Source organism: Mollisia scopiformis (assembly GCF_001500285.1).
Source record: "Mollisia scopiformis unplaced genomic scaffold LY89scaffold_1, whole genome shotgun sequence".
Classification (NCBI taxonomy): Eukaryota; Fungi; Ascomycota; class Leotiomycetes; order Helotiales; family Mollisiaceae; genus Mollisia; species Mollisia scopiformis.
In genome coordinates, this window is record NW_017263581.1 from 199,304 (window position 1) to 218,295 (window position 18,992).

General features: G+C 46.7%; 7 protein-coding genes across 7 annotated transcripts; 4 read left to right on the forward strand and 3 right to left on the reverse strand.

Annotated features, from left to right (window-relative positions):
* Nucleotides 1-2,282: 2,282 nt before the first annotated feature.
* LY89DRAFT_542673 (uncharacterized protein) lies at nucleotides 2,283-2,694 on the forward strand (the record flags this gene model as incomplete). The annotated part of the gene is made up of 3 exons (XM_018208201.1): nucleotides 2,283-2,442; nucleotides 2,491-2,519; nucleotides 2,587-2,694. Coding segments are annotated over 3 exons (297 nt in total), but the record flags the coding sequence as incomplete, so codon positions are not given.
* Nucleotides 2,695-2,826: 132 nt separating this feature from the next.
* On the forward strand, nucleotides 2,827-3,783 carry LY89DRAFT_563532 (uncharacterized protein; the record flags this gene model as incomplete). Its single annotated transcript, XM_018208497.1, has 3 exons — nucleotides 2,827-3,131; nucleotides 3,186-3,558; nucleotides 3,598-3,783. Coding segments are annotated over 3 exons (864 nt in total), but the record flags the coding sequence as incomplete, so codon positions are not given.
* Nucleotides 3,784-7,908: 4,125 nt separating this feature from the next.
* LY89DRAFT_633430 (putative short-chain dehydrogenase/reductase) lies at nucleotides 7,909-8,971 on the forward strand. The gene is made up of 4 exons (XM_018211341.1): nucleotides 7,909-8,174; nucleotides 8,304-8,572; nucleotides 8,620-8,762; nucleotides 8,810-8,971. Exons 1-4 carry the CDS (start codon nucleotides 7,953-7,955, stop codon nucleotides 8,929-8,931), a joined length of 756 nt encoding a protein of 251 aa, XP_018078100.1. The 5' UTR covers nucleotides 7,909-7,952; the 3' UTR covers nucleotides 8,932-8,971.
* A 902-nt stretch (nucleotides 8,972-9,873) lies between these two features.
* Nucleotides 9,874-11,484, forward strand: LY89DRAFT_776000 (zinc alcohol dehydrogenase). Its single transcript, XM_018221998.1, has 3 exons — nucleotides 9,874-10,697; nucleotides 10,753-11,133; nucleotides 11,180-11,484. Exons 1-3 carry the CDS (start codon nucleotides 10,074-10,076, stop codon nucleotides 11,261-11,263), a joined length of 1,089 nt encoding a protein of 362 aa, XP_018078101.1. The 5' UTR covers nucleotides 9,874-10,073; the 3' UTR covers nucleotides 11,264-11,484.
* On the reverse strand, nucleotides 11,481-13,106 carry LY89DRAFT_726807 (uncharacterized protein; the record flags this gene model as incomplete). Its single annotated transcript, XM_018219084.1, has 5 exons — nucleotides 11,481-11,867; nucleotides 11,922-12,061; nucleotides 12,125-12,318; nucleotides 12,479-12,769; nucleotides 12,838-13,106. 5 exons carry the CDS (start codon nucleotides 13,104-13,106, stop codon nucleotides 11,481-11,483), a joined length of 1,281 nt encoding a protein of 426 aa, XP_018078102.1.
* Nucleotides 13,107-13,550: 444 nt separating this feature from the next.
* On the reverse strand, nucleotides 13,551-15,209 carry LY89DRAFT_776002 (uncharacterized protein; the record flags this gene model as incomplete). Its single annotated transcript, XM_018221999.1, has 1 exon — nucleotides 13,551-15,209. Exon 1 carries the CDS (start codon nucleotides 15,126-15,128, stop codon nucleotides 13,551-13,553), a length of 1,578 nt encoding a protein of 525 aa, XP_018078103.1. The 5' UTR covers nucleotides 15,129-15,209.
* A 2,216-nt stretch (nucleotides 15,210-17,425) lies between these two features.
* On the reverse strand, nucleotides 17,426-18,649 carry LY89DRAFT_726809 (uncharacterized protein; the record flags this gene model as incomplete). Its single annotated transcript, XM_018219085.1, has 1 exon — nucleotides 17,426-18,649. One exon carries the CDS (start codon nucleotides 18,647-18,649, stop codon nucleotides 17,426-17,428), a length of 1,224 nt encoding a protein of 407 aa, XP_018078104.1.
* Nucleotides 18,650-18,992: the final 343 nt, after the last annotated feature.

An 18,992-nucleotide genomic window follows, 5' to 3' on the forward strand; every position in this document is an offset into this window, starting at 1 on the left:
GATTTTCTTTCCGTATCTTACGATGGAAGTAGAATGTAGGAACGAAGGGATAATATCGCAGATCGATAAAACGCTTATAGCTCTAATATTGCTATTAAATAATGATTAATTTATATTCTAAAATATTCTAATAATACAAATTTAATCGAAAAATCTTCTCGTTTTGTTTCGTATGATTAAAGGGCTATTAAAATCTACGATCACTACCTTAATATTCATAGAGACCAGATTTCCTTCTACCGTTATACTATTGAAAAGTTTGATATTACGAATAAAGATAATAAAGGTAAATAAATAGTTTATATATTTATGAAAAATGTTTACGATATTTATAGTCTAATACACTTTGGGAGATTCTGCTCAGCCGTTGATTAACTATTTGATCCTTTATCTGACTAGCATTAATCATAGTCCCCGGATCTCGCAGTTTTATCTTAGCCGGATGAGGAAGATAGCCAACCGGATATAGTCGACTCCCAAGAGCCTCTACAATCATCCCAGACATTGCAGCCATCATACAAAAAGTCAAGAAGCAATCGATTCTAAGGAAGGGAGGGAAAATTCGACAAGTGGACTTTGCGGGGGCCAAATAGTACTATCGAAGCACTCTAAGGCACGGGTTACACTTATCAGCACTGATCGCGAGTCGTTTTCTATATCCTTGTATTGATGTGCATTCGTCATGGTCACAATGGATGAAGGACAGAGCAGCAAGATTGCGGCAACAGCTCTGGCTCTTGGGCAAAAAGTAGGCAAAAGCACGGTGAGAGGACTGGACGTCAGCAACGTTTTGCTTGGTTTTGAGGAAAGTTAGTACAATGCAACTATACCATCATCGATATATCTTTCTCCCCAGACATCCATGACAGCCACATCATGTCTGAGATTCTAGTTCCTCAGGCATTCGTGACAATAGCATCAGGTTTGATATATCTTACTCCTCTGGCCCCGGTGACAGCCACATTCTCTCCACTCAGACGCTAGTGGATCCAGATTTTTGAATTCATATGATAGAGACCCGTGACTTACACTGAAGTCAATACAACCCACGGTAGGCCTGCATTACTAGTCACGTACTCTTTTACAAGAGAGATCTAAAATTGCTCCACCTGGACCCTGTAAAGGAACAAAAACGGATTCCCGGGCAAAATTCGGTAAGGAAACTATAGCGGGGCCACACAGGAGGCCAAAATGGGTTCCAGATTATAGTGCGCAGGCTGACTCAGGGCGTGCTCAGGATAAGGCTCTGCTCAGGCTCTGCTCAGGCTCTGTTCCGGCATGCTCACCCTCAGCTCAGGTTAAAGCAGCAGTTGCTCACGTCCGCTGACTAAAACGGAATGAGCGACAGGGAAAATCAATCCTGAGTTTATCGGTATTCCTGCAGCACATTGGCCAACATTGCTCAGCCAAGTCTGCTCTCCTCCTGGAGACCATCAACGACTATCATGCATTTTACAGCCCTATCATATATACTTCTGTTGTAATTTTCGCTCTAGCTCATCTCTATTGCTCCCGCATCGAAAAGCTATGGTCGACCCCTTCACCCTTATTACAGGCATCGCAGGCCTCCTCAGCCTCGCGATAGACATCACCGAGAGAACATATGACTTCGTCGACAGTGCAAAAGGTGCCTCAGAAATGATCCTTCATCTCCACGAGGAATTATGCAATCTCAAATTGGTCTTGATCCAGTTGCATGCCTTCCTTAGCAAGGAAGAGCTCTTCAGCCTTTTGGAGAAACCGCTGCATTGTGGGCAGCCAACAGATATTGTGAGGCTAAACTTTAATCTTTGATCGATAAGTTGGAAAGATTGAAATCGGGAGGGAAGACCAAGAGATTCATGAAATCCTTAGTCTGGCCGCTCAGCGAGACGGAAACAAAAGAAACAGCGATGGATCTGCATCGTTGTGCGCAGACTTTTGGATTGTCTCTTGATATTGAAGGATAGTGAGTGCTATAAGATCCTTAGTCTCAAGGTGCTATGTGCTGATTGGAAAGCAAAATACTACTACAAGCCACTGGGGATGTTTCCGGGATATTGAATGCGCAGGTCTTGGCTCTTGAAGAGGCCCGAAAGATTCCAGTCCTAGCTGGTAGCTTTCTCGATACCCAGATTATCTTGAGAAAAGATACTGCAGACCTGCTTTGCGATATTCAATTACAATCACTTACACTCGATGAACTTTGCAAAGACATGGGGACGGTCACTGAGTTTGTTCGGAGTATGTACCTAGCCCCTGACATTTCCCACTCAAACTGACATTTCCAAGCCGAGCAACATGAAAAGATCTTACGATGGCTGGCAAACCTAGATCCGTTTACGAACCAACGTAACGCGAGTAAGCAACACGAGCCTGGTACCGGAAATTGGCTTCTCCAACGAGACGATTTCTTAACGTGGAGATCTACCCCTGGAACGGTAATGTGGCTTCACGGGATTGGTGAGTCTTGTGCATATCGGCATATACTTTGCTAACAGCTAGATGAAGCTGGATGTGGGAAGACTGTTATTTGGTTTGTTCATTTCCCCTATCATGGAGATAATACTGACTTCTAGAAGCTCCACGATCATCTCGCACCTAGAGGCTTTCTGCCAATCACACGCTGCTCAACTTGTCATATTCTACTTCGACTTCAGAGATCCGTGGAAGCAGAATGCAGATGGCTTACTGCTTTCGATCCTAGCTCAACTCTCGTCACGCAACCTTTACAGATCGGTCGAGCTGCTGTATGAACAATGCCACAAAGGCAACCGAGCTCCTAACGAGGATGAGCTGAAAGCCACCATCGAGACTATTCTCTTGGAAATCCCACGTCTCTTCATCGTCCTTGACGCGCTCGATGAATTTGGTGAGTGCCTAGACCTCATGGAATTAATCCAAGAGATCAATGAGTGGAATCCTGGCGCAGTGAGCATTCTGGCCACAAGTCGCAGATACCCCGAGATCGAGGAAGAAATCATCGAACTAAAGCCCGTTCAAATCAACATTCAGAGCTCGCTGATCGATAGCGACATTCGGACCTACATTCAGACTCGACTACAAGGAAAGGGCAGGTTACGCCGATGGTGTAGAGATGAGACAATCAAGAGTAAAATACAGCAAACGTTGGTGGAAGGTGCTAAGGGCATGTGAGTGCTAGTGGTTTGGGAAACAACGAGATGATGGATGTTAACGGCGTACAGGTTTAGGTGGGTGGCATGCCAAATGGATGAATTGGATCGATGCTTGACACTAGGGAGTCTTGAGACAACAATGAAGTCACTACCAGACACCCTGGACAAAACATACGAAAGGATCCTCCTTGGAATCGACAAACGCTATAAGTCTCAAGCACTGACAGCCCTACGATGGCTCGCATTTGCCATGAGACCACTCACAATACGCGAAGTAGCAGAGGCCGTCCATTTATTCAGTTGTGAAGCCACTATTGGGGACGTTGGAGATGAATCACGGAATCGACTGTCGGATCCCAATGACATCCTGCTAATCTGCTCCGGACTCATCACTATTACTGAAGAACTTCAGCCGGATGCAGATCCAATAGGGTACTTCCCTGTGGGACACGAGTCATACGGGCATATGTCAGAACCCGAGGATATAAGTGAGCCTGATATGAGAATTATACAACTCTCACATTTCTCTGTCAAAGAATATGTAGTCTCAGACCACGCCAAATTAGGACCTGCATCACACTATCACCTTGTCGAGCCATCATGCCATACATACATCACGCATTGTTGCGTATCCCATCTCCTTCAGTATCGAGACATTGACTCCTTGAGCCCCGATACACCAATACTCGCACCTTTGGCAATATATGTTGCCCAATTCTGGGGTGAAAATTGCCAATTGCTTTGGCTTCAGTACTTGTAGCTGACGTTTGATAGGAGCACACGCATTCGAAAGTGGAAAGGGCTACGAGGACCCCAAAATAATTTCGCTATGTTTGGAGCTGTTGCAGCCACCAGCGGAAGTCTACCTCAACTGGCTTCGATTGTACAACAGTGATGACGACCACTTTCCGTCCCAATTTAGTCCAGGGTCCATCTTTTACCACTTTCACTTTCCGTCCCCTCTTTACTTGATATCCAGGCTAGGACTCGCTCACTTGGTCGAACTTTTGATCGAAAGAGGAGCTGATATTAACGCCGTTAGTGGAGATGAAGGGAGTGCACTACAGGTTGCCGCCTTGAATGGGCATCTAGGTGTTGCAAAGATTCTTCTGTCCTGTGGAGCATATGTTGATGGAAACATAATAGGTGTTGATTATAATTCCGCCTATGGATCTCCACTCTGCGCAGCCGCTAGCAAGGGACAACTAGAAATCGTCCAACTACTTTTGGATCATGGTGCTATTGTCAACGCTGGAGAGAGTGTCGCGTACGAGGGTGGCTACTACGAGAGCCCTAGATCTGGAAGGCCCCTATTCCATGCCGCTGAGGGCGGCCACGAGAAAGATGTCGTGCAGCTTTTAGAGCATGGCGCAGATATCATATATGAAAATAGCTGGAAGGGTTGTCCTTTAACATCCGCAGTCAAACACGGGCACACCAGAATTCTTGACCACCTTCTTAAGAAAGATACTAATCTTGTCCACTACCAATCCCGTGGAAGCAGCATGTTATCTATGGCTGTCTGTGGGGGCCCAGGGGAAGCTGTACGGATGATGTTAAACTATGGTGCAGATGTGCACTGTCGGGATTCGAGAAACGATGTAAGTTGCAAAAACTTTTCGACTACCAACATTTTAATGATCTTTGTTATTGATATATTCGAAAACTCTTGTTGATATCCCGCAGAGGGGCAGAAATTCCGGCAGCGTCTTAGTTCAAGCTGTGAATCGAGGTAATATAAAAATCGTTGAACTGTTGCTGGACAATTGCGCGAATCCAAACGACCAAAGTGGCATGTCAAGAGGTGCTTTGAGATTGGCAGTTGAAAGTGGAGACCTGGAAATCGCGAATTTGCTTCTTAGTCGAGGTGCTGAACCCAATGGATGCAATATCGGCACACTCGGGATTGCTGCTACTCAGAGCTACGATGATATGATCAATCTCCTGCTTGAGTGGAATACGGATGTCCAACTGGATCCATTTGCTTTACCTTCCGTGATTCAAGTAGGATACGCAGATTGTGTGCAACAGTTCCTAGACGCCGGCGCGGATATCAACTCCATGGTCTCGGAATCCGGTAGTGCTTTACAGGCAGCCGCATACAACGGAGATGTGTCTTTGGTACGCTTATTAATTGAACGTGGAGCCAATATTGAAAGCGGTTGTTGGAAGCGGTGTAGCGACTTGGAGATTCATGTTGAACACTTCCTCCCTCCCGCACCATCATATCCTGGTGGACAGCCCTCAACTTCCATTGGTTATTCGACTCCTCTTCAGGGAGCAAGTCTTTGTGCACATGTGGAAGTTGTCTCAAATTCTCCTGGAAGCTGGTGCGCGGGTGGAGATTTTAGACGAAAACGGTATATCTCCATTACACTGCGCTTGTAGCAAGGGCAACGAGGAAATTGTCAAGATGCTTCTCAACAACACCTCCAAACTCGATCAACAAAAGCTGTGTACAAGTGCACTTGACACTGCAGTCAAATCAGGAGTAAAGAGCCTCGTGCAGTTGATGTTGGACCATGGGGGCGACCCGAATGTAATAGGGCTAAGTGGTTTGACAGCTTTACAAATTGCGGCTGAGAAGGGTATGCCAGATATAGCAGGCTTACTCTTACAACACGGCGCTGATTCTTTGTTCGTGAGTGAGGAGATTGTGAACCAGAGTGTACTTCGGTGCCCAGCAGCCTCGCCTGCAATCCACCTTGCCGCACAGCAACATCACGTGGATGTAGTCCGGGCAATTCTCGAAAATTCTCAACAAAATGTGGACGTGCGTGATCCGCAACAGCTCACGCTATTGCACACCGCAGCTAAAAATGCTGACAAAGAGATGGTGGATCTCCTACTTCAACATGGGGCGAAAGTGGACGTTGTAGATGGCAACGGAAACAGTCCTTTGAACCTCCTCGTCGACCCTAGACGAGATGACTACTTTGATAGTCATGACGGTGGTGATAGTCATGGGGCAATCTTGAAGTTCTCTAATCAACGGCTAGAGATTGCTGCGGAATTGATTGACAAAGGAGTCTTGTTGTCTTTACGAGACCGCCACGGCCGAACACCCTTGCTACAAGCTTTGACTGTTCATCGGTATCATCACAATAGTCAAACGTATCAAGAAGTCCAATGTGTATCGGAAGCCGATATTCTAGCAATGGTACAACTGCTATGCAGCATGGGCGCCAATCTCAGAGAAGAGACTCCTAGGATGCAAAGCGACACTAGGGCCGATCCTGCAGAACAATATCTTTGGCTTTCAGGGAGAAACAATTCCAACAATAATCAAGAGCAGATTCTAGGCGGTCAGGGCGTCCTTCACCTTGCTACTTCAGCTGGCCGCTGCTCGCTTTTGGAGTGGTTGTTATCACAGAACTCACTTGACATCAATCAACAGGACAACAATGGCAGGACACCGTTGATACTGGCTGCTTCCGAAGGCAAAGAAAATGTGGTTCGTTTCTTATTATCCCACCCGAGTATCAACATCCAGTCACGAGATTTCGGAGGCTTCACAGCTCTGAGCAGGGCCGCAGAGAATCTGGAAGAGCGGGTCATGTTGCTCCTTGAAGAACACGGCGCAGCTCTCATTCCTGAAGAAAATTCTCTCTGCAATTCCGGCTTACATGACCTGGTTCATGGTCTATACAGATCCAACGTCGTTGAAAATGCCGAACGCGCAGTGCGGTGCGTAAAAGTTCTACTCAGATTAAGCGCAAATCCACTTTTGCTCTGTTCCGGGCCGGAGTGTCAGACTGTCGGAGTTTTCTCAAGCTCTGAAGCCAGCAATCAGACTTTACTGCACTGTATTGCAAGACTCGGACGTGTTGACCTTTTAAAAGCGATCATGGATTTGGAGAAAATCGACATAAACGCTCAAGATTCATTTGGCAAGACAGCTATGCACGTTTCGGCATTGAGTTCCAGACCATTTGAACAAATTAAGGCGCTTATTGAGAGAGCAGGTGACCCGGAGCTTTTGGACACTAATGGCCGATCAGTATTGCTGGAGTTACTGGATTCAAACTGTCAAGGCGGATGGGTCTTGCTGCGCCGGAGAGAAAAGGCAATGATATGTCTGCTGGAGCATGGTGCGCACCATGAAGTTAAAACACCGGAAGGTTTTACAGCTCTTCATTTTGCTGCTCGTCATGGTACCTTGAAGATGGTACAGGCCGTGTTAGACCGCCACGTTGATATCAATGCTACGACGACAGGGGGCGAAGAAGACTATCGCGATCCAATTTAGTGGATTTATTCCTAGAGTACAGTATTGCATTTTGCCACTAGAAGACTACATAGAGAGATTGCCAAAATTCTCTTGTCGGCTGGCGCAAACGTCATTGCCAAAGATTCGACGGGATTTACGCCTCTCGCTCTTCTATCTATGGAAATATTATGGACAACCCTTCATAGGGGCCCAGATGATGTGGCCAGCTTCTTGCAACTCCTGATCGACTTCGGAGCTGATTTAAAAGAAGACGGACTAGGTTTAATAGTGAAATTGCGCAGCCGTAGCACAAATATCGATATGATCAACTATTACATTGAGCCAAGCAGGCGGCTATGGTTAGGAAGTTTTGAGTACCAGACACTTTGTCAGGTTTACTCATAACATCGGTGTGCAAAGTAGCAGTGGTGCTGCTAGCAATCTTAAGGTACTTATGATCTACCTGGGTACTTCTGCATTAGCGATCAAAATAGGGGATCAACTCGCTTCCAAAAGTGGAGCTCACACGTGATGATGATCTCATCCTCTCTTCCTGGTCTTCTATCTCATCCACTTGTAGAACAACACCCCTCCACACACCTTGACACACCCAGTACTCATCCAGAATGTCGATCCTAGTCACAGATCTCAAACCTCACTTGGCGCTTGTAACAGGGGCAAGCGGAGGAATTGGAAGAGCAACATGTCTGGCGTTGGCAAACATGGGTTGTTCGATAGCAGTGCATTACCACTCGTCCGAGGACAAAGCAGTCACTCTTGTGAAGGAATTGAAGAGCAAAGGTGTGAGAGCCGAGGCATTTAGAGCGGATTTGACGAAATATGAAGAGGTATTTACCCCGCTATTGCCCGCACTGCTCTGAGACAGTTGATTTCTTTTCCAACAAAAGGCCTTATAATCTACTGTTTTATTTTCGTACACTATTTGGACTTGGGATATCGTTTGACATCTCCCACAGGTTCGCTCACTCCACAAAGCCGTTGTCGACACCCTTGGCCCGCCCACCATTCTCTTCAATAATGCTGGTCTCACCTTGAAGAGTGGCATCAAAGCCATCACCGAGATTAGCATCGATGACTTTGAGCATACATGGCGTGCCAATTGCGGATCAGCATTTCTCATGACCCAGCTTTGCTTGCCAGATATGGAGAAAAAAGGTTGGGGTAGAGTCATCTTCTGCTCGAGTGTTGCTGGATTCAATGGAGGGGTTGTTGGACCTCATTATGCGTAAGCAATCTCAGAGGAGAGAAATTCATTTACTGATAAAACTTAAGGTCTTCGAAGTCTGCTCTTCATGGATTGATTCATTGGCTTGCCGGAGCGTATTCTAAGACAGGTGTTACCGTCAATGGTGTAGCTCCTGCTTTGATTCAGGAGACTACCATGCTGCCTGGGAACAATGAAGAGCTAGCCAAGAGTAGGTGTTGTCTTCTAAACGATATTTCCAACCCTAACAAAAATTAGAAATCCCAATTGGACGCTTGGGATACCCAGAAGAGGTAGCCGAGACTGTTATCTGGATGGTCAAGACTGGTTATGTTACGAACAAAGTCATTGGCGTAGATGGGGGTTTCTTTGTTCAGTAGAATGTCTTGCAAACATTTTCTTACAATGCATCAAACGAATCACATCTCTTCAAAGTGTCTATACAGCAGTTTCGAAACATCTCGCTTGTCTCTGTTTTCATTGTAGAGGAGTGCAAGTTGCACGCATCCCCACTCTTACCCTCACCCTGAGTCGAGCAACGAGATGGAAACTGGAGCTGCATCACACCCTCACCCGACAGTAAGCATCAACTGCACCCGCTCAGCGAAGAACAGGACGATAAATACGACCAAAACGCACTGCTACTCCCGCTCTGAGCATCAACATCCCCACTTGAGTTACCAAACAGAAACTGCTTCATGTATTCATCCAACGGTAGCCGCCCACTAGAGACTAAATCGAGGAATGGGACGAGAACTTTCCACTCTCACTTCACTGAGACTATAAGCTGGCAACCTCAATTTTTTAAAGAAAGCCGAACAGGGAAGTCATCTACTTACCCAACTTCAATTTCGTTCTCGTTAACTATCGCAGGTTTCCTGGGTGTAACAGAGTCGTACCATACTGCTACTAGTATGGAGTCCTCTTATGAAATGCAATGTAGTGTTAGAAAGTAAGTAGAGAATATGTGTGATAAGTGTTGTGTTCTTGCTCTTACTTTCAACAATGAACTTTTTTTGTTGTAAATACTTCGATGCATTTTCTAAGTGAACCCGTAGGCAGAAGGCAGTCCCTATGTAGAATCTTGAAAATGTGCTACCGAAACAACTGATAGATCTTAAGTAGTTCCAGACTTGTCTTGCAAGGTTAGAAAAAGATTTACAGTGAGTATTCCTACTCATTGCCCGAAGTCGTCGTATTGCTGTTATCCCGGCCCGGAAAGTAAAATCGTCCCGAAATTCCGGAGGCTTTCCCGAGGCCAGTCTTAAATCTGACACTTCCAATGAATCTCCAACTCAATCCACTTAAATCTACGTGCTATACCACATCCAACCTCAATCCTAATAATATCATGCTCTCCCATTGGTCTGTACTGCGTCTCGCAGACCTTTCGCCGCCGAGCACGTGACGGCCGAACGTCAATCAACAGCTGAGCTACCTGGAGCAAGACCTCTTCTCATTATATGAATGATCACCAGCCCTTCTTCACTCGAGCTCTTACTCACAAAGACCAACAACCAACATGGCATCTCAAACACCACTCCCCACCACCATGCGAGCCTGGGGACACAACTTAGCCGGCCTCCCAAACCAAGTTCTCCATCCGACTCCCAACATCCCAATTCCATCCCTCCAACCCACCGAACTTCTCATAAAAGTCTCTTACGCAGCCTTAAACCCCGGTGGGCCTGCTATAATGAACCTCGGTCCCATGATCTTCCGCACCAAGCCCTCCATCCCAGAAATGGACTTCGCAGGCACGATCCTCTCCCTCGGCCCCTCCGTCCAAAACTTTGTCATCGGAGACAGAGTATTTGGAAATATTTCCATAGGTTTGCATTTTAATAAGGGAAGAGGAGCGTTGGCGGAATACGTCGTTGTCCCGTTTGATCGCGTGGTTGAGATTCCGGTTAGCATGAAGGATGAAGAGGCAGCAGGATTGGGGATCGTGGGGTGTTCAGCTTTGGCATTGATTGATCGGGCGGGACCTGGAGAGGGAGATCGAGTTCTAGTCAATGGAGCGAGTGGCGGGATTGGGACGTTGCTTGTGCAGATGTTGAAGGATGTTGTTGGGGAGAAAGGGAAGGTTGTTGCATTGTGTTCGGGGAGCAATGTCGAGATTGTTAAAGGGTTGGGTGCTGATGAAGTAAGTATTGACAAACAGAAGAAGATGAGAATTTGAAAATCCCTAACGCGACCAGGTTATTGATTACCGAAAGCATCATCCAGTAGAGAAGTACCTAGCCGAGCGATTTAGCAAGGACCAATTCGACTGTATCATCGACGCATACGGGAGTCAAGATCTCTGGCTTCACTGCGCTTTTTACCTCAAACCAGGGAAACCATTCATTCCTATTGCTTTAAGCGTCCCTTCCTACGGATGGTCGAGTTTTCTCTGGATGGTCGGCACAATTATGAGTAACACCTGGAAACCAAAATTTCTCGGAGGGGTTGACAGACCTTATGCTCAAACGAATGGGATTGCGGACCCGATGAACATGCAACGGCTTGCACGTATGGTGGAGGAGAAGAAGTTGAAGATTTTGATTGATTCAATTTGGAGCTTTGATGATGTTTTGAAGGTAAGTGGAATCGTCCCTATTGCGAATCTTGGATTAATGAATATAGGCATATGAAAAAATGATGACCAAACATGCACGGGGGAAGGTAGTCATCCGTATGGATCGTGCAGAGTCTCGAGTTTACAGCTAAACGCAATGTTCGGGTGCAATAGCCGCCGAATTCAGCGGGTTTGGTCGCTGTTTTATGCGACGATTTCAGGCGACTCGCTTCGTCTACCACCGAGCAAGTTCCATGACACAACAATGGCGAAGATAGCAAAGGCTTCAATGTAATTGTAGTCCATTGGAGACAGAGTCTAATGCAAGCAGGATGATCATGGAGCGGCCTTGCGTCAGCTATGCTGTTCTCAGTCCTTGACCGTAGCTAAAACATTATTACTTTGGATAGTTATTCCGGTATCCACTTGATCACCCACTCTATCCTCCCACCATTGATCGTTGCAAAGCAATTCCACCGACGGGCGTGAATCTGGATTCACCTGGAGCATTCGTCTGATCAGCGAGAAGCAGGCCCGTGCGGTATCGATGTCCTGCTGGAAAGCCTTGCATCGACTTAGACACTTTTCCCAGTATTGATCAGCTAATGCGCAAGAAGTGGATTGCGTGGAATCAAGTGTCGTCAGCTGCCAAGAATCCGGCAATGGACCAATCCTTTCGATGACGTCCTCAAGCATAGCCTTCTGTCTACTATACGACTCGAATAACACAGAACCTGGGCAAACTATTTCGAATATCTACTTGTACGTTAGCGCATCAGTAATTGAAGGAGAGAAAGGTTTCAAGCATACAGTGCATGCTGCAGACCAAATGTCGCTCTGAATCCCTCCGCACTTAATAACGGCTGGGCTCAGTTTTGAAGCAAAGATTTCGGGGGCTTGAACACGAGGAAATGTCGCGGGTAAAGGTGAAGGTGGAAGTCCTCGATACGCTATAGAAGTAAGCAGAGTTCACGTAGTGTCCTGAGAAAGCTGGGAAATTGATAGATACGTACAATTACTGAAATCGATGATCTGCAATTTTACCTCCGCCGACCGAAGTGTATCAGAGTTAATCACATTTCGAACGTAATCCTCGAATATGCCATTTGAGACCAAATACTTGGGCATGCGCTTGAACCTATCCTGCTCTTGAAACCCAATGCGAGATTTGAGGCCTTGGGAACATTGCTCAGGACCGGTACAAGCTCTGGCAGCCGAGTGTGTTTAGAAGGTCTTCAATTGTCCTGGTGGGGTCGATCGGAATTCGAATAGCTAGGTTGCCCTCGTAGAGATCTGTACGGACATAATGTTAGTTGTAAAATGCAATTAAATTTGCGCCTGATTAGCTATACCTCCATGTGTGATACCTTGATTGTGGAGAAAAGCAAGGCCTTGTATCAGCTGGCTGGCTACACGCTTGCTTCGAAGATAGCAATTTCTCCCTTGTCCGCAAGTCAAGCTGGCGGATAGGTATAAGGACATCGGTGACAACAACGTTATGGGTGGGATAAGGGTCTCCGACCTTGAAGTCGTCGAGCATCTGCAGAGTATATTGATGTCCAGGATGATCGTGTTTGTGTTCCCGGATCCACCGATGAATTTCAACTTCGCTATCTCCGTGTGAGCCAGCCGTCAGGAATTTCAGAGCGACATGGCGACTAAAGCGCGTTAGCATTGGTTCAGAATGCAGCGCCCGACAAACTGGCTTGCAAGTGGTATATCTTACTCGTCATGATCGAGGTCTCGAGCAAGCCAGACCGTAGAGTAGGATCCGTGACCAATTTTCAACAAAATCTGGTAGCTGGAGCTCGATGACTTGAAGATGTCCCCGAGATGGACGGGGAAAAGGGAGCCATCTGCATAGGCGCCAAGATCCTCCACATCCATAGGAGCAGGGTAATAAAAGAAGGGACAGACATATTCATTGTCGTCGGACGTCGCACTTGGATATGGTTTTGCTGATGCTGCCGAGAGCGAAGTCAAAGTCGATGCCATGATGCCGGCGCTGCGGGAACATCCTTGCATGTCTAAAAGAGGAGGAGTTGGGGAGAACAGTTTCCTAGGTAGGTCAATTTGTGATCGCCAAAAGCGGCGGGTGCCAACCCCGAAGCGAATGCGCTAAACTCAAAGAGGCAGCGCACCTAAACATAACCGGTAGAAATTCCATACCCATAATGTTGGTCATGTTCAGGGTCTTTAGCAGCCCAAAGAATACCTCACTCGAGCTTCGCCATTCGTGACCAAAATTTGAGGCGTTAATTACTTCATTGCTACTAAGTAGAGCCTAGCTCCTTTGCTACATACAGATTCGGGGCATCTTATCCCAAAATCACAACCTCGTCCGAACCCCAACCCTCCACCCCAAACAGCCCAAGTCGCAACCTTGACCCTACCAGCAGATACCGAAACAAAAGGTCTCGCTATGCCCAAAGTGTCGAATCAGGTCTTCCGATATGTAGTTCTTGATGTCTGGTACTCATCGAACCACGAACTACCGCCAGTCACCGTCTCTTCCCACACGGAAACCTCGTCTTCAACCTCAATTCTCATGCCTTGGTAGTCACCGTAATCTTCTTCATCATCTGAGATCTCTCCAATCTCCTCGATGACAAATGACGTGCCCGTAGCTGGGCCAAAGCCGTAAGGAAACCATTTAGCAGCAGCAGCCTTTCGTGCTTGCTTCGCAGCCGCAACCTCAGCAGGTGCAACGTAAGTCGATTTCAAAAGTCTATCAGAAGCACTTTTTGTCTGGCGCCATTGCCGAGACCATCTATTAGGATCAACTGGAACCTTTGCCAGTTCTGCCTTTGCGAACTCCACACCAAAATCGAAATGGATGACATAGCAAGGAATGACCTGTGCGGCATTGAATACGACATACTCCTGCTCATTCGGAGAAACATGAGAATGCGCAATCTCAGTGGAGATCTCAGTCGTTCGCCAAGTTTCTTCTCTGGTGACTGCTACTGGAAGGCCCATGAGAACAGCGCAAACAATCAACCGTAATCCAGGCAGATCATTGCAGGAAGTCTTATGGCCAAACCCAGAGTCGGAACCACCTGCGTACATCAAAGCATACTCGGCACTAGGGGAGGTATAGACTCCGATACCAAACGATGCTCCACAAGCAACATCTATCTGTGTGTCTCCTGCTTTGTCGCCTGGCTTCACAAATCCGTATCGAACGATTGATGAAACGTTGTGACGCTGAATTCCATGAAAGGTAACCCTTGGTCTAGACAGTTCTTCAGCTAGATGTTTCTTCTTGTCGAGAGAGCTTCCTCTTGCAATGGCTTTAGAACTGACACACTGACGAAGCCGGTTGTATGGACGCTTCAAGAGATCTTCGTAGATCTCATATTGCCGTCGCTTAAAACGAGTGACTAGATCGGTACGGAATACTGGTTCCACATGGAGAATACGATACTGTTCTGGCAATCTCTCACAGATTTTCTTGATGGACGTTCCAAGCAGATCATCTGCAGTAGTTTCGATTGTATCCAGGTTTGCTCCTTGGGCGTTGCTCGTTATCAGATTTCTGATGTCCCCACTATTGATTGCCGTCAAGTCCCAGCCAATGTCCACGGCTTTCCCAGACGACGCTCCTTTCCATTCTCGAAGTGCTATGTTGGCTTCCTCAACAAGTCGGAGTAATAGTACTGCAAAATCCGTTACTCCATAAAGGTTGTCCAGTTGCGCAGACAACAGATGTCGAAGGCTTCGCCGTAGCGGATCAATATATGTTCGTGGCATCGACCAAGATGTTGCCTTCACTTCCATAGGACCTGAAATATTGTTTAGCACCTCAAGAACCAAGTCGTCGAACTCAAAGGTCCAGCCATTTTCCTCGTCGCAATCCCAACGGTTGATTCGATCAGGGAGATTATGGTCCAGGATATCGTTGAAGTACTGCGCTTCTCTGTGTCTTAGGTCGACGAATGTGCGCGCTTGACCAATCCATACGGGAAGATCTTCGTCTTCGTCATAGTACTGCGCATGAGAAAGATATGGCTCCATGTTTGCCAATTAGGGTATGGCGCCTAGAAGAGGGACTTTGCCCTTTCCGAAAGGGACTCTCTCGATCTGGAGAAAAAGTTGTAAGATCTTCGGCAAGGATGTAGTATAGATATTCTTCTTTGTGAATGTAAGTGGATTCTTAACCAGATTGTGCTCGAAGGAACAAGATTATTCTTCATGGTCGCCAATTGAGTTCGCCGTGAGTCACGCGGCGTCAACCATCGTCACCCGGCGATTATCCCCAACGAAGGCGAATTAGATCAGTTCCATGATTCTAAGATCTGAAGAACAGTAAAATTGAAAAGAAATGAAGCATTATATAGCCTGGTGTAGTAGGATAGAGCTTGCATTCGAAGAAAGCTTGACATCATCGTGCGGATTTCGAGAGACGTAGAAGCCTTCGGAGCTGAACATTGACAAAGCTCATGCTTATACTGAAGTAAACAAAAGACAACATAAGACATAGCCACTGTGAGACATAATTGCATAGACTGAAAAGTTTGTTGTCCCACTTGAGGACTGAGCCGGTTGAGGTCATGACTGACTTGAACATATCGCAAAGTTGCGCCACTTCCATCAAAGTCTAAGGCCGAGAGAGTTCAGGACATAAAGAGCAATTGCAAGACTCGCAAGTGATGCGTCTTCGCAAGTGGACTTGAGGCTGAGAATGTTGTAGGACATTGAGGCAAGGAGGACAGCCATCCCACTTTCCTGCAGTCCTTACCGGGGGCTTTCAACCTTGCGGGATTGCTTGCCGCGGCGAGGCACTATCCGCGAGATGTATCTTCCCCCACAATATCACGGCTCGGCGGGAGATGAGAAAGCAAGGTTGAAGTCTGGAGGTGATTCTGTGGGAAGGACTGTTCACCGCACAAACTCTTTCTAAAATCTAGACGACAATCGAGCCTACCAAAGTCCACTTCTGTCTCGGGACTTGAGCAGTCGCCGCTCTAACCTGAGCCGAGCTCTAAGTCTTGAGCACGGTAGTGAGTTAGCTGGATTATGCTTAGGGGGTTCCCTTTCTAGCTCCCTCGAGAATCGGTTACAATTTCTATGTTGTCTATATGTAGAATTTTGCAAATCCTGTGACCTATAATATAGCCACCTAAGATATCGTAATAGTAGCCGTTCTTTCTCCCCTGTCACACTTGTCGAGGATCCTTGCCGGAGCCGACTTATTAGGTCCCCTTTCTAAGCTGAAATTTACGGCTCGAAGAGGCCTCGCTTGAACCGGCCTCAAACAACCCAACTCATGTACGAGTATGTAACTTCAAAGTCTAAGAGCGACGCGACGTCCGGGCTCCTTGATCTTCTATATTCTACTTTGCAAGACGAGGCATAGTCTTCCCAGGAGCGCAATTTAGTAAGCAAGAGGAATACAACGGTGCTTCTGTTTAATAAGGTATGAATAGGCCACATCTGCACCCCTCCGCAGCTAGAGCAAGCTTAATTTGTAGGACGTATACAGTCAGACGTATCTTAGCGACGGTGCGTTGAGTGAGATCCATTAAGTAGCGAAGCAGGATTCATCAAAGGATTTAGGAGATTCACGCAAATCATAGCAAGGCTGGCACCCAATTTCTACTAGCGAAGGATCAGCTGCTAGGTAAAGAGGGAGATCGTACTGCGGCGTTTGAATATCAATTCCAATACGCTTTACACTTAATACCCGCCTGGTTTTGTGAAATTTTATGACGAAAGTAGTCTACCATTCTCAAGGAGGACTGATGCCATGGGTCATAGCAGACGCCGCTCTTTCGCTCGTTAAAGCAACCGTGTCCATCGAGCCCAGCGGTCCACCATTTGAGAACACAGTCCTAAGCGACGGGAGCGCACGTCCATGGAGACTGACAGATTTTACTCACCTACTCTCCCTCTCCACTGAATAGCACCGTGCCATTGAGCACACTGCAAATCCCTAATAATTCATCTGGTCTGGCGACGTGCATTGCACAAGCAGAACCGGCCAGACAGTTGGTGAACTTCAAGGGCATCCCGGTACTGTTGGAGACTGGTGAGGCAAGCTATCACGCAGCGTATGATGATTGCACTTATTACTTTTTGGTGCAAGCTGGAGTTCTGACTGAGCGGTTGAAATTGGCTGATGTTGGGATACATGGTAATGTCACCAGCAGTGCATGGAGAAGAATAGTGATGAGATCGCTACTGTGCTCGAGGCTTGGATTAAGAAGACTGTTGTGGTTAAGGCTTGGAATGAGAAGATCGTTGGCTAAGTAAAAGTAATAGTTACGGCTTTGGTCTAATGACAAGAATCCTCTTTGTGATCGAAGTCCTCTCTACTGTGTTCCTGCTTTCGCGGAAGTAACGTTCTGTCCAAGCTGCAACACAAAAACTCGATCAAGCGCCAAAATGACAAGCTTATCTCCAGTAATCGAAAAATTCGCCATGGGCGGTAACCCGACTCCAGTGACCAACGCTTCTCTATTGAAAACTCCCAGAACCTTGCCACTAGGACTTCTCACTGTGATACCCTCCCACTCCCCAGTCCAAATTCGACCAAAGTCATCGATATGCAGCCCATCAGCATAACTCGGCACCATTGCTACCAGCCTCTTTTCAATTGGAACACAATCTTCATCTAGTGTGAAGCGGTAAACAACAGACGAGTTGAATTGATTTCCTTGTGATCCAGTGGGCGCAAAAGGGGCTGCTAAACCAGTAACATAAAGATACCGACCGGTCGCATCTCTCCTCACTCCATTCGGAGATACAATATCAGAGCGAGAGATGGCACCTTGCACGGTCCGAGTTTTCGGGGAATAGCGATAGACCCAATCTTGTAGCATCAAGGGAGCAGCGCCATAGACTCCAAACAGGCGAACATCCAGGGTGGAGAAGAAGAGATTAGGACCAGTGTCGACACATGATTCGCTTCCCTGTTTGACCCAAGTTAAATCATCCACAGATTGGTATTTCTCGCCATAGAAGCTATTGATGATAGGTGTGGCTTTGTATGTTTCTGTGTTGATGGCATATACGCCATTGGGTACTGATTCATTGCCTACTGTTGTGAAGTACATAGTTCCGTTGAAGTAATAGCCACCGTTCGGATTGATGTTGTATAGAGCCGGAATGTCCAGCGTAGTGATATCGTTGGTGTTGAGGTCAAGAATGGAAATGTATGTTGGGTGAGATATCACACAGCTCGAGAACCAGACCTGGTTTTTATCGTAATCCCAAGCACCTGCCTCGTAGGCAAAGAGGTCCTTTCGGGTTTCGATGAGTTGAATGTTAGGTGTCTTCGTGCCGAGGATGTCGTAGAACTCTTCGTCGAAAGCATAGTAAGTGTCATTGATAGCCGAATCGAGGAGAGCATTTGTGGATGCATTCGCTGTGACGGTATTGATGAAGTTTGTGCTGCCGTTTGTGGGCACAGTTTCGTCTCCTTGAAATGGTGATGGGAGTAGGAAGGAATCGGTAGATGGAATGAAGACTCCATGAGCTATTTCACTCAACGCAGGTACCACGAGGTTGAGGAGAAGCAATTTGGAGGCCATCATCTTGAAGATGCTGGTGTGCAAGGGCATTGGATGTGAATAGATTGCAAAAATGCAACAGCAGGCTTTGCCATAATTTATATCAAACTCATCACCTCAAAGCAGATGGCGCTGGAACTTGCAGGCAATTGTCGTCGGACTCAGACTATGACACAGAAACGACCCACTACCAAGATTAATCATCAAGCGCAACTCGAATCTCATAGCTGAAAGGATTGTCAGAAACAAGTACTTCCACATAACTTGCTGGGTTGATCGTAAATTCATGGCAAGTGTTATTGATTCGATAAGTGGGAAGGCACACTGTTCGGGAAGCGTTCCTGAAGTATTTACGTACAACACTCCA